The sequence below is a fragment of the Salvelinus alpinus genome, chromosome 19 (assembly GCF_045679555.1).
Source record: "Salvelinus alpinus chromosome 19, SLU_Salpinus.1, whole genome shotgun sequence".
Lineage (NCBI taxonomy): Eukaryota > Metazoa > Chordata > Actinopteri > Salmoniformes > Salmonidae > Salvelinus > Salvelinus alpinus.
This window is the reverse complement of record NC_092104.1, coordinates 4,862,588-4,879,023: the sequence shown is the minus strand read 5'-3', so window position 1 is coordinate 4,879,023 and position 16,436 is coordinate 4,862,588. Positions and strand designations below refer to the sequence as shown.

Genomic DNA, 16,436 nt, shown 5'->3' with positions numbered 1-16,436 from the left:
AACACTCTAACCACTAGGCTACCTGCTGGTTACTAATACAACACTCTAATCACTAGGCTACCTGCTGGTTACTAGTCCAACGCTCTAATCACTAGGCTACCTGCTGGTTACTAGTCCAACACTCTAACCACTAGGCTACCTGCTGGTTACTAGCCCAACACTCTAACCACTAGGCTACCTGCTGGTTACTAGTCCAACGCTCTAACCACTAGACTACATGCTGGTTACTAGTCCAACACTCTAACCACTAGGCTACCTGCTGGTTACTAGTCCACAGTAAGTGCACAGTAATGGTACCCTATTTCCTATATAGTGCACTACTTTTGCCCAGTGCACTAGGGAATAGGATAGCATTTGGGACGGCGCCTCTGTGACGTAACCACAGTAACACGTCTCTGCTGTGACAGGACAGACTAGTCAAGGGATGGTGGAGGGATGGTGGATGGTGGAAAATCCACTAACAAAAAAAAACCTAGAACTGCTGACAAAAATCTGTGAATTCCAAACATCATATGATTAAATACACATTTTCGATGAAACAAGTGTCAACAATGGAACTGTACAGCTGGTCAGATTCAGTAACAAGATAGTCATTATACACTCCTCATGAAAACACCATTTTAAATCCAGCAGTAGGGTTGGTCTGGGTCCTGGAAACCGTAAAGGTTTGGCATAGGCCTGGCTTAGGCCTACATGAAGCAATCTCAAATGCATGTCCCAGCAGAGACCAAAAAAATAAACCACCTTCACCTACTAGCCTACATACATAGTCCGAGTCACAAGAACAACATAGTGCGAGTCACAACAACAACATAATCCGAGTCACAACAACAACATAGTGCGAGTCACAACAACAACATAGTCCGAGTCACAACAACAACAACATAGCCCGAGTCACAACAACAACAACATAGTCCGAGTCACAACAACAACAACATAGTCCGTGTCACAACAACAACAACAGTGCGAGTCACAACAACAACATAGTCCGAGTCACAACAACAACATAGTCCGAGTCACAACAACAACAACATAGCCCGAGTCACAACAACAACAACATAGTCCGAGTCACAACAACAACAACAACATAGCCCGAGTCACAACAACAACAACATAGTCCGAGTCACAACAACAACAACAAAATCCAAGTCACAACAACAACAACATAGTCCGAGTCAAGACAACAACAACAACATAGTCCGAGTCACAACAACAACAACATTGTCCGAGTCACAACAACAGAGGCAGTGAGACAGAGATAGAATGAGGACTAATCGTTGTATCTGTGCCATTATGGAGTTGGCAATGTCCATGCTAAAACGGGTTATATCCATCTAGAGCCATCTCTACAGCCTGAGGTAAGAGCCAGGACGTACAGGAAGTAGCCCACATCTCATGCCAAGCAAGTCAAGACACGACCCTGAGAGAGAGAGAGAGATGTCAAGAGTGTTTAATCCTTTCTACTATGACCTCAGTCAACAAGGCCTGACACACTACATCCAGAGCCACCTCCATCATAATCATTTTTATATCAGCGAGTTTACACATCGTTTACCTCAGGCTCCCAGCCTAGCGTGCGCGCACACACACACACACACACACACACACACACACACACACACACACACACACACACACACACACACACACACACACACACACACGTTTCGATCAGGACATCTTGAAATGGATGAAAGCGGACTACGATGAATGTTAATAACCTTTTTGTCATAGAGAATAAATATAATTTTGTGATTTCAAATGTGTGGACCTGCATTACATTTTAGAGTTGTGGACGACTGGATTCATCTGACATATTGAAAGACGAAATAATTTAGGGGAAATATTTCAGGTCTGTGATTGTTCCTAGTCTATTTCAATTGGGTAACAAACTAAAGACAGGCTATTGTCTAAAGTCCATAAGATGAAGACCACACATCCTCTACCCATATCCTACTGTACCCATATCCTACTGTACCCATATCCTACTGTACCCATATCCTACTGTACCCATATCCTACTGTACCCATATCCTACTGTACCCATATCCTACTGTACCCATATCCTACTGTACCCATATCCTACTGTACCCATATCCTACTGTACCCATATCCTACTGTACCCATATCCTACTGTACCCATATCCTACTGTACCCATATCCTACTGTACCCATATCCTACTGTACCCATATCCTACTGTACCCATATCCTACTGTACCCATATCCTACTGTACATGGACCATACATCCTCTACCCATATCCTACTGTACGTGGACTGTACATCCTCTACCCATATCCTACTGTACCCATATCCTACTGTATGTGGACCATACATCCTCTACCCATATCCTACTGTACGTGGACTGTACATCCTCTACCCATATCCTACTGTACGTGGACTGTACATCCTCTACCCATATCCTACTGTACGTGGACTGTACATCCTCTACCTATATCCTACTGTACCCATATCCTACTGTACATGGACCGTACATCCTCTACCCATATCCTACTGTACGTGGACCATACATCCTCTACACATATCCTACTGTACATGGACCATACATCCTCTACCCATGACCATACATCCTCTACCCATATCCTACTGTACATGGACCATACATCCTCTACCCATATCCTACTGTACCCATATCCTACTGTACGTGGACCATACATCCTCTACCCATATCCTACTGTACGTGGACCATACATCCTCTACCCATATCCTACTGTACGTGGACCATACATCCTCTACCCATGACCATACATCCTCTACCCATATCCTACTGTACGTGGACCATACATCCTCTATCCTACTGTACCCATATCCTACTGTACGTGGACCGTACATCCTCTACCCATATCCTACTGTACCCATATCCTACTGTACGTGGACCACACATCCTCTACCCATATCCTACTGTACGTGGACCATACATCCTCTACCCATATCCTACTGTACGTGGACCATACATCCTCTACCCATATCCTACTGTACGTGGACCATACATCCTCTACCCATATCCTACTGTACGTGGACCGTACATCCTCTACCTATATCCTACTGTACGTGGACCATACATCCTCTACCCATATCCTACTGTACGTGGACCATACATCCTCTACCCATATCCTACTGTACGTGGACCGTACATCCTCTACCTATATCCTACTGTACGTGGACCGTACATCCTCTACCCATATCCTACTGTACCCATATCCTACTGTACATGGACCATACATCCTCTACCCATATCCTACTGTACATGGACCATACATCCTCTACCCATATCCTACTGTACCCATATCCTACTGTACGTGGACCGTACATCCTCTACCCATATCCTACTGTACCCATATCCTACTGTACATGGACCATACATCCTCTACCCATGACCATACATCCTCTACCCATATCCTACTGTACGTGGACCATACATCCTCTACCCATATCCTACTGTACGTGGACCATACATCCTCTACCCATATCCTACTGTACGTGGACCATACATCCTCTACCCATATCCTACTGTACGTGGACCATACATCCTCTACCCATATCCTACTGTACATGGACCACACATCCTCTACCCATATCCTACTGTACGTGGACCGTACATCCTCTACCCATATCCTACTGTACATGGACCACACATCCTCTACCCATATCCTACTGTACCCATATCCTACTGTACGTGGACCGTACATCCTCTACCCATATCCTACTGTACGTGGACCGTACATCCTCTACCCATATCCTACTGTACGTGGACCGTACATCCTCTACCCATATCCTACTGTACGTGGACTGTACATCCTCTACCCATATCCTACTGTACATGGACCGTACATCCTCTACCCATATCCTACTGTACGTGGACCGTACATCCTCTACCCATATCCTACTGTACGTGGACCACACATCCTCTACCTATATCCTACTGTACGTGGACCATACATCCTCTACCCATTTCCTACTGTACGTGGACCGTACATCCTCTACCCATATCCTACTGTACGTGGACCATACATCCTCTACCTATATCCTACTGTACGTGGACCACACATCCTCTACCTATATCCTACTGTACGTGGACCATACATCCTCTACCCATTTCCTACTGTACGTGGACCGTACATCCTCTACCCATATCCTACTGTACGTGGACCGTACATCCTCTACCCATATCCTACTGTACGTGGACCGTACATCCTCTACCCATATCCTACTGTACGTGGACCGTACATCCTCTACCCATATCCTACTGTACGTGGACCGTACATCCTCTACCCATATCCTACTGTACGTGGACCATACATCCTCTACCCATATCCTACTGTACGTGGACCATACATCCTCTACCCATATCCTATTGTACCCATATCCTACTGTACGTGGACCGTACATCCTCTACCCATATCCTATTGTACCCATATCCTACTGTACGTGGACCATACATCCTCTACCCATATCCTACTGTACATGGACCATACATCCTCTACCCATATCCTACTGTACATGGACCATACATCCTCTACCCATATCCTACTGTACGTGGACCATACATCCTCTACCCATATCCTACTGTACATGGACCATACATCCTCTACACATATCCTACTGTACATGGACCATACATCCTCTACCCATATCCTACTGTACCCATATCCTACTGTACGTGGACCATACATCCTCTACCCATATCCTACTGTACGTGGACCATACATCCTCTACCCATATCCTACTGTACATGGACCATATATCCTCTACCCATATCCTACTGTACGTGGACCATACATCCTCTACCCATATCCTACTGTACGTGGACCATACATCCTCTACCCATATCCTACTGTACATGGACCATATATCCTCTACCCATATTCTACTGTACGTGGACCATACATCCTCTACCCATATCCTACTGTACATGGACCATACATCCTCTACCCATATCCTACTGTACATGGACCATACATCCTCTACCCATATCCTACTGTACGTGGACCATACATCCTCTACCCATATCCTACTGTACATGGACCATACATCCTCTACACATATCCTACTGTACATGGACCATACATCCTCTACCCATATCCTACTGTACCCATATCCTACTGTAAATGGACCATACATCCTCTACCCATATCCTACTGTACATGGACCATACATCCTCTACCCATATCCTACTGTACATGGACCATACATCCTCTACCCATATCCTACTGTATGTGGACCATACATCCTCTATCCATATCCTACTGTACGTGGACCATACATCCTCTACCCATATCCTACTGTACCCATATCCTACTGTACATGGACCATACATCCTCTACCCATATCCTACTGTACATGGACCATACATCCTCTACCCATATCCTACTGTACATGGACCATACATCCTCTACCCATATCCTACTGTATGTGGACCATACATCCTCTACCCATATCCTACTGTACGTGGACCATACATCCTCTACCCATATCCTACTGTACATGGACCATACATCCTCTACCCATGTCTTGAGCAATGCCATCTGCCTCTAAAATCTGCTTTACTTTAGTAAAACGGAAAATCTCCCTTTCTCTGAGGAGAAAAGGCCTAAGGTGTAACTGAGCCTTAATGGCTCTAAATAATGCTTTTATGCTATTTCCAGAAACTACAAAATGTAAGCTTGCTTCAGCCCTATAAGAGTTGTGTGTTGTTTTAAAAAGTCTACTAAATATTTATCTTAAGAATCGAAATCAGCTATTATTTAGTTTCAGATCATAGCAATTTATAGGCTACACTAAAACTACAAAACAAGACAAAATGGGGTATATGCAAACTCCTATATAGAACAACCCTGACGGTCCTACACTCCTTGCACAGATTGTCTCTTGACAATTTCTCCCCGGGTGTTCCATCGACACGGCAGAGAAGAAGCCATTTCATGTCGATCGTTGCCTGCAAATCAATCCGCCGTGCGTGTCTAACAGCTCACTAAGCAGTAAACAAAACTCCCAGTCACCGCGGAGACAAGCCTCATCACCAACCTTCCACCAGCCGAGCCCTTTTTTTTTAAATGTTTCCATACCTACTGTTCTTCTCCAGGTGTCCAGTCAGCATCGCAAGATGTCACGTCCAACAGACACAGAATAATACTCTCCCAATTCCACAAACCAAGACGAGTAAATCCCCTCTCCTCTCTTAGCCCCGAGCAAAGTTCTTCATGTTCGATAGAGAAGACAAAGAATAATGGTTATCTGCGTCTGGTTGTTTGCCGTCCGTTTACTAAGACATTAGTGGTATCCAGAGTGGCTCAGTAGACTTGGTGAAGAGGGAAGGCTGGAGGCATAGCTCTGTGTTGGCAGTGCCTGGGACTGTGTGTGCCAGCGTACAGGCAGGCAGTCAGTGTGGGGTGGCCTTCAGGGACTGGCACAGCTGATCCCCTCCCTGTCACCTGCCTCACAACAGACCACGCGGGTGGAGTGGGTACTACGGGGTAGGGAGGGGGTGACAGGAAGGGGGAGGCACCATCACAACAGGACAGGATGGAACACACCATCTTGAGGTTGGGGGGGGGGGGGGGGGGGGCATTCAGGACAGGAATATCCCATCTGGGCTTGAGAACAGCAGATATAACCACTAGGCCTACCTATGGTGAGGTACAGCAATTGGTGGAACATACCACCTGGGGGCTAGAAAAGGGGGTGGTGGAGGGTCAGTCTCTCTCAACAGGACAGGAAGATACTATCTGGGATTGAGAACAGGGGAGAAATAACTGCTAACTACGGGTGGGGTAGAGGGGCTGGTGGGGAGACAAACAGGAACATACCATCTGGGGGCTGGGGGGGGGGTCAGCTTCCCTCACACACACACACACACACACAAGGACAGGAATATACCATTGCCTAGGAGCTACCTACCTCGAGCAGCCACCAGCAGGCAACATATAACATTCAGCAAATTAGATTTTCTCATTACTGTAGCTTGGTAGGGGGCTACATCATGTCTCATTACTGTAGCTTGGTAGGGGACTACATCATGTCTCATTACTGTAGCTTGGTAGGGGGCTACATCATGTCTCATTACTGTAGCTTGGTAGGGGACTACATCATGTCTCATTACTGTAGCTTGGTAGGGGGCTACATCATGTCTTATTACTGTAGCTTGGTAGGGGACTACATCATGTCTCATTACTGTAGCTTGGTAGGGGACTACATCATGTCTCATTACTGTAGCTTGGTAGGGGACTACATCATGTCTCATTACTGTAGCTTGGTAGGGGACTACATCATGTCTCATTACTGTAGCTTGGTAGGGGACTACATCATGTCTCATTACTGTAGCTTGGTAGGGGACTACATCATGTCTCATTACTGTAGCTTGGTAGGGGACTACATCATGTCTCATTACTGTAGCTTGGTAGGGGGACTAGATCATGTCTCATTACTGTAGCTTGGTAGGGGGACTACATCATGTATCATTACTGTAGCTTGGTAGGGGACTACATCATGTCTCATTACTGTAGCTTGGTAGGGGACTACATGTCTCATTACTGTAGCTTGGTAGGGGACTAGATCATGTCGCATTACTATAGCTTGGTAGGGGACTAGATCATGTCTCATTACTATAGCTTGGTAGGGGACTAGATCATGTCTCATTACTGTAGCTTGGTAGGGGACTAGATCATGTCTCATTACTGTAGCTTGGTAGGGGACTACATCATGTCTCATTACTGTAGCTTGGTAGGGGACTACATCATGTCTCATTACTGTAGCTTGGTAGGGGACTACATCATGTCTCATTACTGTAGCTTGGTAGGGGACTACATCATGTCTCATTACTGTAGCTTGGTAGGGGACTACATCATGTCTCATTACTGTAGCTTGGTAGGGGACTACATCATGTCTCATTACTGTAGCTTGGGTGATACAACATTACAATTGGAAGAATACGATACAGAAGAGCCAACATTACAATTGGAAGAATACGATACAGAAGAGCCTAGGAGGTCAGAGCGCAATTTCGTTACCATGGAATTGCCCAAAGGCTGAGACAGATTTTTAAATGTAAATGTTTTCCAAACAAAAAAACATTGATTTTAAACTTTATCAAACCATACAACTCCATGCATAATGACTACTTATAACAATTGACACAAATCACGTTCACTAGCTAGCTTGCCGACTAAGATAACTGCATTTAGCTAGCATTCTTTGGCATTTAGCTAACATTCTTTGGCATTTGGTTAGTTGGCGTTATATGTATTTCCAAAACTTTGGTTTCCCTTCATGTAAACGTAAGCTGGGTGTCGATAGCAACTGCCAGACTCATTCAGTGCTAACGTAATGTTAGCAGGGAAAAGCCTATAAGGACACGCCTGACACCCAAACCCATATTCAATTTATACAAATTAGGTTAGGGTAAGGGTCAAGTTTAAGGGTTTTGCTAGTCGGTTTAAGCGTCAGCGGTGTCCTAATAGTCTCTCCCCGTTAGCAGACTAGTAGGGCTAACATTAGCAAACTAGTAGGCTAATGTTAGTAGGCTGGTATAGCTAAAATTAGCAAACTTGTAGGCTAACATTAGCGGGCTGGTAGGGCTAACGTTAGCGGGCTGGTAGGGCTAACTTTAGCGGGCTGGTAGGGCTAACGTTAGCGGGCTGGTAGTGCTAACGTTAGCGGGCTAGTAGGGCTAACGTTAGCGGGCTGGTAGGGCTAACGTTAGTGGGCCGGTAGGGCTAACGTTAGCGGGCCGGTAGGGCTAACGTTAGCGGGCCGGTAGTGCTAACGTTAGCGGGCCGGTAGGGCTAACGTTAGCGGGCCGGTAGTGCTAACGTTAGCGGGCCGGTAGGGCTAACGTTAGCGGGCCGGTAGGGCTAACGTTAGCGGGCCGGTAGGGCTAACGTTAGCGGGCCGGTAGGGCTAACGTTAGCGGGCCGGTAGGGCTAACGTTAGCGGGCCGGTAGGGCTAACGTTAGCGGGCTTGGATAGCAACCTTGCAAGTTGATTTGTATCCATGAATTCATAATGTATTTGCTTGTAAGTTGACTGAAAATTGAATTGAAACCAATAGTCATGAGTGAAAATTATTTGGTTTAATTTGAAGTTATACATTTTAAGTACTTTCTGTTGGGAGTTTACATTATAGGAAATAAGGTTGGCTGCCAGTTTCTCCATATTACATCACGCCCCCGGAAAAACTATTTCCCGACATGACTTCTTCAGAATTCTGATCGTTTTTTTATGTAATAACTCCAAAAGTAGAAAAGTGAGGTGTGACTTTGCATTGGGACTTTTGGTGCTATACGAATACAAATCCATATGTTACATGTGGTTACGTTTATGCTACCTACCATTTAAAGATATGTGGGTTTTTGGTAACAGAATTTTAAAAGGCACAAGAAAATGTTTCTTTAAAAAAAATATGTTTCCGTAAAAAAAATATTCTAATTTAAATATTAAGGATGTTGATATTAGTTGGCAAGGGTCTTTACGTCAACATTGTTGTGTTTTGGTGTATTTCTCATACCTTTTAAGATTTTTTTTCTGGTAGATGTTTTCTAAGACTCTTTTTCTATCTGATTGACAAGAAATCAAAGTCTTTGTTTATTCCTAAATTCTAGGATGGAAAATGGTTGAAAGATTTATACAGTGGCTTCAGAAAGTATTCACACCACTTAAATTCTTCGCTAATTTGGTTGTGTTACGGCCTGAATTCAAAATTGATTAAATATTATTTTTTCTCGCACACATCTAGACAAAATGCCTGTGCTTAGTTCCATTCTATAAATGTTTTTATCCTGAAAAACTCCCAAGTCCTTAACGATTACAAACATACCCATAACATGATGCAGCCACCACGATGCTTGAAAATATGGAGAGTGGTACTCAGTAATGTGTTGGATTTGCCCCAAACATAACACTATTTTTCAGGACAAAAATGTAATTGCTTTGCCACATTTTTTGCAGTATTACTTTAGTGCCTTGTTGCAAACAGGATGCATGTTTTGGAATATTTTAATTCTGTACAAGCTTCCTTCTTTTTACTCTGTCAATAAGGTTAGTATGGTGGAGTGACTACAATGTTGTTGATCCACCCTCACTTCTCCTATCCCAGCCATTAAACTGTTCGAAAGTCACCATTGGCCTCATGGTGAAATCCCTGAGCGGTTTGCTTCCTGTCCGGCAACTGAGTTAGGAAGGACACCTGTATTTGTGTAGTGACTGGGTGTATTGATACACCATCCACAGTGTAATTAATAACTTCACCATGATCAAAGGGATATTGAGTGTCTGTTTTTTATTTTTTTTACTCATCTACCAATAGGTGCCCTTCTTTGCGAGTCATTAGAAAACCTCCTTGGTCTTTGGGTTTGAAATGCACTGCTTGACTGAGGGACCTTACAGATAATTGTATGTGTGGTGTATCAAAAATCATGTCCATGCAACTAATTAAGAAAAGGTTTACTCCTGAACGTACGGCTTGTCATAACAAAGGGGTTCAATACTTATTTACTCAACACATTACAGCTTTTCATTTTGTAATTACTTTTGTACACATTTAAAAAAATCAAAAAAAAATCCACTTTTGACATTACGGGGTATTTGTGTGTAAGCCAGTGGAGAAAAATTAACATCTCAATTTAATGAATTTAAAATTCAGGCTGTAACACAACAAAATGTGGAAAAAGTCAAGGGGTGTGAATACATTCAGCAGGGATCAGTTTCCTTAATTTCTCAAAAATTTCTCAAAAATACATAGACTCATAGCTTTCATTTGACACCGAATTTGACATTTACATTTTAGTCATTTAGCAGACGCTCTTATATGACATGCTCATATGAACTTCACATGTTGTTACATGGAAATGGAAATGACCAACGGCTACCTCAGATTTATCAAAAGACAAACTGATGCTTGTCGTCTTCCTCTAGCGCACAACTGACACGTCTTTTCGTGTGTGCAAACGACAGCCGAACAAACGACAGCCGGTCAAACGACAGCCGGACAAACGGTTGCAGGACAAACGGTTGCAGGACAAACGGTTGCAGGACAAACAAACGGTTGCAGAATTTACACGTTTAGTTTGAGGGAGTTTTACGAGAGGAATTGCTTACCACCTGGCAGACTGCGCCAGAGTAGCTTCTCAAAAAAGCTGGTACTGGAGTGAAACGTCATTGCATTTAGAATTGTTATTTGTTGCGCAATCGCGTGTTAAAGACTGTTTTGATGGCTACGATTAAAAACAGAGCTACTCTTTTTATTTCTCCATCTTAACTGATAATTAAAGTGCGCCTCCCATTCGAGTGCGTTAGCTATAGTCAATGGTAGGCAGAATCAGAGCATCACCCACCACTTTACAATGTGAGCTTGAGGCTGTATAATATAATGTGAGCTGGAGGCAGTATAATATAATGTGAGTTGGAGGCAGTATAATGTAATGTGAGCTGGAGGCAGTATAATGTAATGTGAGCTGGAGGCAGTATAATGTAACGTGAGCTGGAGGCAGTATAATGTAATGTGAGCTGGAGGCAGTATAATGTAATGTGAGCTGGAGGCAGTATAATGTAATGTGGAGGCAGTATAATGTAATGTGGAGGCAGTATAATGTAATGTGAGCTGGAGGCAGTATAATGTAATGTGGAGGCAGTATAACGTAACGTGAGCTGGAGGCAGTATAATGTAATGTGGAGGCAGTATAACGTAATGTGAGCTAGAGGCAGTATAATGTAACGTGAGCTGGAGGCAGTATAATGGTTTGAAACCTGAATATTTTTCCTATACTTGAAATAATGAGGCGTGTCTTACTTTGCTTCAAAGTAGCCAAGCGAAAATCCATCCATAGAAACTTAGAGCCAATTATTTTATTAAGACTTCATCATGCCATTAACCAGCATTTCTCTACTGTTCTATTGGTTTTCATATCAACATTATTTCGTTGTCCAGAAGCCCAAAATCACAATCCTAGTCATATTATCAACCCATCCTAGTTGTTGCTATTACATTCCCCCTCTTTCTAAGTTTCTAACAGAGATGTATCTGTCACAGAGTGCATTCGGAAAGTATTCAGACCCCTTGACTTTTCCCACATTCTGTTACGTTACAGCTTTATTCTGAAATGGATTAAATCGTTTTTTCCCCCCCTCATCAATCTACACACAATACCCTATAATGACAAAGCAAAAACTGATTATTTTGTACATTTCAGACCATTTACTCAGTACTTTGTTAAAGCACATTTGGCAGTGATTACAGCCTTAAGTCTTCTTGGGTATGACACTACAAGCTTGGCACACCTGTATTTGGGAAGTTTCTCCCATTCTTCTCTGCAGATCCTCTCAAGCGCTGTCAGGTTGGATGGGGAGTGTCGCTGCACAGCTATTTTCTCCAGAGATGTTTGATCTGGTTCAAGTCCGGGCTCTGGCTGGGCCACTCAAGGTCATTCAGACTTGTCCTGAAGACACACCTGCGTTGTCTTGGCTGTGTGCTTAGGTTTGTTGTCCTGTTGGAAGGTGAACCTTCGCCCCAGTCTAAGGTCCTGAGCATTCTGGAACAGGTCTCCATCAAGTTTCCTCTGTTCATCTTTCCAACGATCCTGACTATTCTCCAAGTCCCCCACTGAAAAACACCCCAGAGCATGATGCTGCCACCACCATGCTTCACCGTAGGAATGGTGCCAGGTTTCCTCCAGACGCTTGGCATTCAGGCCAAAGAGTTCAATCTTGGTTTCATCAGACCAGAGAATCTTGTTTCTCAAGGTTTGAGAGTCCTTTAGGTGCCTTTTGGCAAACAGCAAGCGGGCTGTCATGTACCTTTTACTGAGGAGTGGCTTCCATCTGGCCACTCTACATTAAAGGCCTGATTGGTGGAGTGCTACATAGATGGTTGCTCTTCTGGAAGGTTCTCCCATCTCCACAGAGGAACTCTGGAGCTCTGTCAGTGACCATCGGGTTCTTGGTCACCTCCCTGACCAAAGCCCTTCTCCCCCGATTGCTCAGTTTGGCCGGGCGGCCAGCTCTAGGAAGAATCTTGGTGGTTCCAAACTTCTTCCATTTAAGAATGATGGAGGCTACTGTGTTCTTGGGGACCTTCAATGCTGCAGAAATTTTTAAGTACCCTTCCCCAGATCTGTGCCTCGACACAATCCTATCTCGGAGCTCTACGGACAATTCCTTCGACCTCATGGCTTGGTTTATGCTCTGACATGCACAGTCAACTGTAGGACCTTATATAGACAGGTGTGTACCTTTCCAAATCATGTCCAATCAAGTTGTAAAAACATCAAAGGATGATCAATGGAAATAGAAATGCTGTGAGCTCAATTTTGAGTCTCATAACAAAGGGTCTGAATACTTTGTTAGATACTACTGCACTGTTGGCGAAAGCATTTCGCTACACCCACAATAACATCTGCTAAATATGTGACCAGTAACATTTGATTTGATTTAGAATAATGCAAAACATCTCCTTGACTCTATCCAGGGAAGCAAATAACGCCAGCCCACTGAAATGAATGACAAATGGATGGAATGGCCAAATAATTGTGTAAGTTACTTCACAATCAAATTTAAAATGAGGACTAACTGAATGACGAGGGTGAAGAGGTTGATCATTTAGAACAACAATAGTCTTATGATGAGTTTGTGTTTATCAGCATTGGCGCTTATGTTAATAATTTGACAGAATGCGGGTTGATACCATTCTCTTTTATGTTTAACGTTGTAAAAAAAAAGAAGCTGTTACAAGATTGTTTTATTTAGTATAACTATATATCTAATACAATTTATTTTAAGGGACATTAAAACATGCTGTGTGTTGCAGTGGGCTTTTAGAATAATGCAAAACATCTCCTTGACTCGATCCAAGTTGATGAGTGGGAAACAAAACGATGCCAGTCAACCTGTACAGCCGGCCCATCGAAACTACACCCAAACTAAATTTCACACATAAGAGTTAGCCTATAGACAAGATTAAAATTGACAATCTGATGAGTGACAATATTAGGCCTATCAGTTGTCAAATTGTAAATGAAGAAGATGGATCTTGTAATTTACAGACGCAGGGAAAGGATCATCAATTTATCAAATCCTCCAGGTAAAACATTGCTTTCTATATAGTATCAGAATGAGGATATTCTGCAGTTTCTATGACACTTATCTTTGTCAAATAACTCTCAACATTCAAGAGGTGCAGCACTATTTTCAAATTTTACTTTTCCCCCAAAATATCCATCCTGTCCATACATTCAGCACATGACCAATCATGCGGCAGCATTCCTCCGGCTACTAAGCAAAAAAAATAATATATATATCAATAATAAATAAAATAATAAATAAACAAATACAAATAAATAGTAACATAATAAAATGTAATTCATCTGGGTGAAGAGGATGACTTTATTTAGAACAATAGTGCAATGACGATGAAAAATGGTGGATATTGTGTGCAGTCTAGTTATGTTATTATGAAAGGCTGGAAATGGCATATAAATTCCCCTCAGAGTCAAATCAGACATTGAATACAACATACTATGTGTGTAGCTCACAATGGCAAGCCCAAACAAACGAATTGACACACTGACAGCATTGCAAACGCTGCAGAATTTTAGATGAGTTGGGAGTCGGATGGAGGATCGAATATCGAGCATGAAAATCGACGTTGCCGATGAAGAGTCTTCATCTGATTCTAAAATGTCGACTTCGAGCCTCCCCCTCCGATTGCCTGAGCCTCGACGCAGAAAAACCCAGAACAGAGCCAACTGAGAGGGTGCTCCCAACTGCCTCGGTGAGACAGGAGTCTGGGAGGGACGGCACAGTTTGGGTAGAAATGAATGATGATGAGTTAACGTGACATGTAGATGTTGCAACATATCAGAGATTGTACTGTTCCTCACACAGGAAGTGAAACGGTACACGTCTGTGGATAAACTCAAAACAGTTATTGCACTCTTATATGTCCGCGGGGGCATGGATGTGGACGAAATTTAATCAGCTGGTGATTGTCAAGCAAATAACTGGTCGGTCTCAAGGTAACTGACCGTTAATTAACATAAACACATTTAGCATCTCCTGGCTACAAGCTACAGACTACAAGCCATTTTTATAAAAGTATAATAAATCCATGTAATATAGCCTACACCTTCACTATAAATCCATGATTTATTTTAGACAGGTCTAAAGAAGCATGATATGAAGAAAAAGTAGTCTATTTCAGAAGAACAGAATAGCATATTCTGAGCTGTCCTTATGTTAGGTCCTGATCTGGCTATGCTACACTAGTTCATTTAGCAGACAAGATTTGCTTAGAATTCAGTGTCATTATTTTATAGTATGAAGAACACAATTGAACAAAGCTGAATGAAATAGAAAGGATATTTTCTCCAAGCGATTTGAGGGAGTGAACACATGTGGCTGGCTATTCTGTGTTGAGCGGATAACAAAGAAATAGGTATTCCTACATGCTTAATTTAGAGTTACTAATTTAACTTTAGTTGTTCTACAAACGTTGGTCTATAGGTTTTGATTTTTATACATTCTAAGGCTGCATGATGCGACTCTAATGATGATTTGAAAAAAGTAGCTTTAAAAGGCATGACCTCTGCTTTGTTGTTTTTTTTGCGCAGGCTGTACACACTACATCAGTCTCTCATTCACAATTTCAGAAGCACTTGATAATGCCTCGAATTTCCCGGCGGCATCCCCTTTGTATGGCCATAATGCACATAAATCCATGCCTTTTGCAGCCCTTCTCCCTAAATGCTGCCGAAGCACATTATCCAATGCCGAGGTGCATATTGAAGATATTGGAAGAACTGTCCACATTTACTTTTCGTCAGCCAACAAGATGAGTAGTCCTAACGAACAGCAAAAGCACTAGCCTATGTCAATCTACTATTCCCCATAGTACAAAAGTTTACCTATTCTAATCTGTGGGAGAAATAAATATTCTAAAAGTCTGGGACAGTTGTGGGATGTGATTGATCCCAAATTAATACAACCACTAGCATCAAAAACACTTTTTTACGCAATGTGGCTGACGCAACAGCCCATGTGTTTAACTTAAAATGCTGATAAACTATTAGGCTATTTCTTCACATAATAAGAGCAGCAATGCGCACACGGCAGTAGTTCCATTAGCGGGAAAACACCATTATCAAAAGTGACCACAAATGCGATTATACATGTAATGCTTTTATTATAAAAAGGTGCATTTTTATGGTGAAAATTATCTTCCCCAAACTCGAAACTCATGTGGTGCTTTCAGTATATGTCTGCCAGTTAGGCTCTACACCCGTTTGTAAAGCAGATTAATGTGCTTCATTTTCAGAAGTTACTTGGCCACTTTAGTTGTGATACAAACCTTGGGCTAGGCAAAACATAGGGGCTAGGCTACATGAGGTGTGCGACTATGATTCGAAAAAGTCACACAAAAAAAGGCATTGTT

The 16,436-nt window shown here is 42.8% G+C and overlaps 1 protein-coding gene across 5 annotated transcripts in view; it reads right to left on the bottom strand.

Annotated features, from left to right (window-relative positions):
• Positions 1-16,436, bottom strand: part of wdfy3 (WD repeat and FYVE domain containing 3) — a 260,816-nt gene that overhangs the window by 232,638 nt on the left and 11,742 nt on the right. For 2 of the 5 annotated variants that reach the window (XM_071352076.1, XM_071352079.1), the window contains exon 1: positions 6,085-6,372. The exons of 1 other annotated variant lie outside the window; for it this stretch is intronic. In XM_071352076.1, the coding sequence (XP_071208177.1) occupies positions 6,085-6,116 (32 nt within the window). In that variant the 5' untranslated portion in view covers positions 6,117-6,372. Of the gene's footprint in view, positions 1-6,084; positions 6,374-16,436 lie in introns of those variants that run through there. 2 more of the 5 variants (XM_071352078.1, XM_071352081.1) reach the window with 2 other exon arrangements.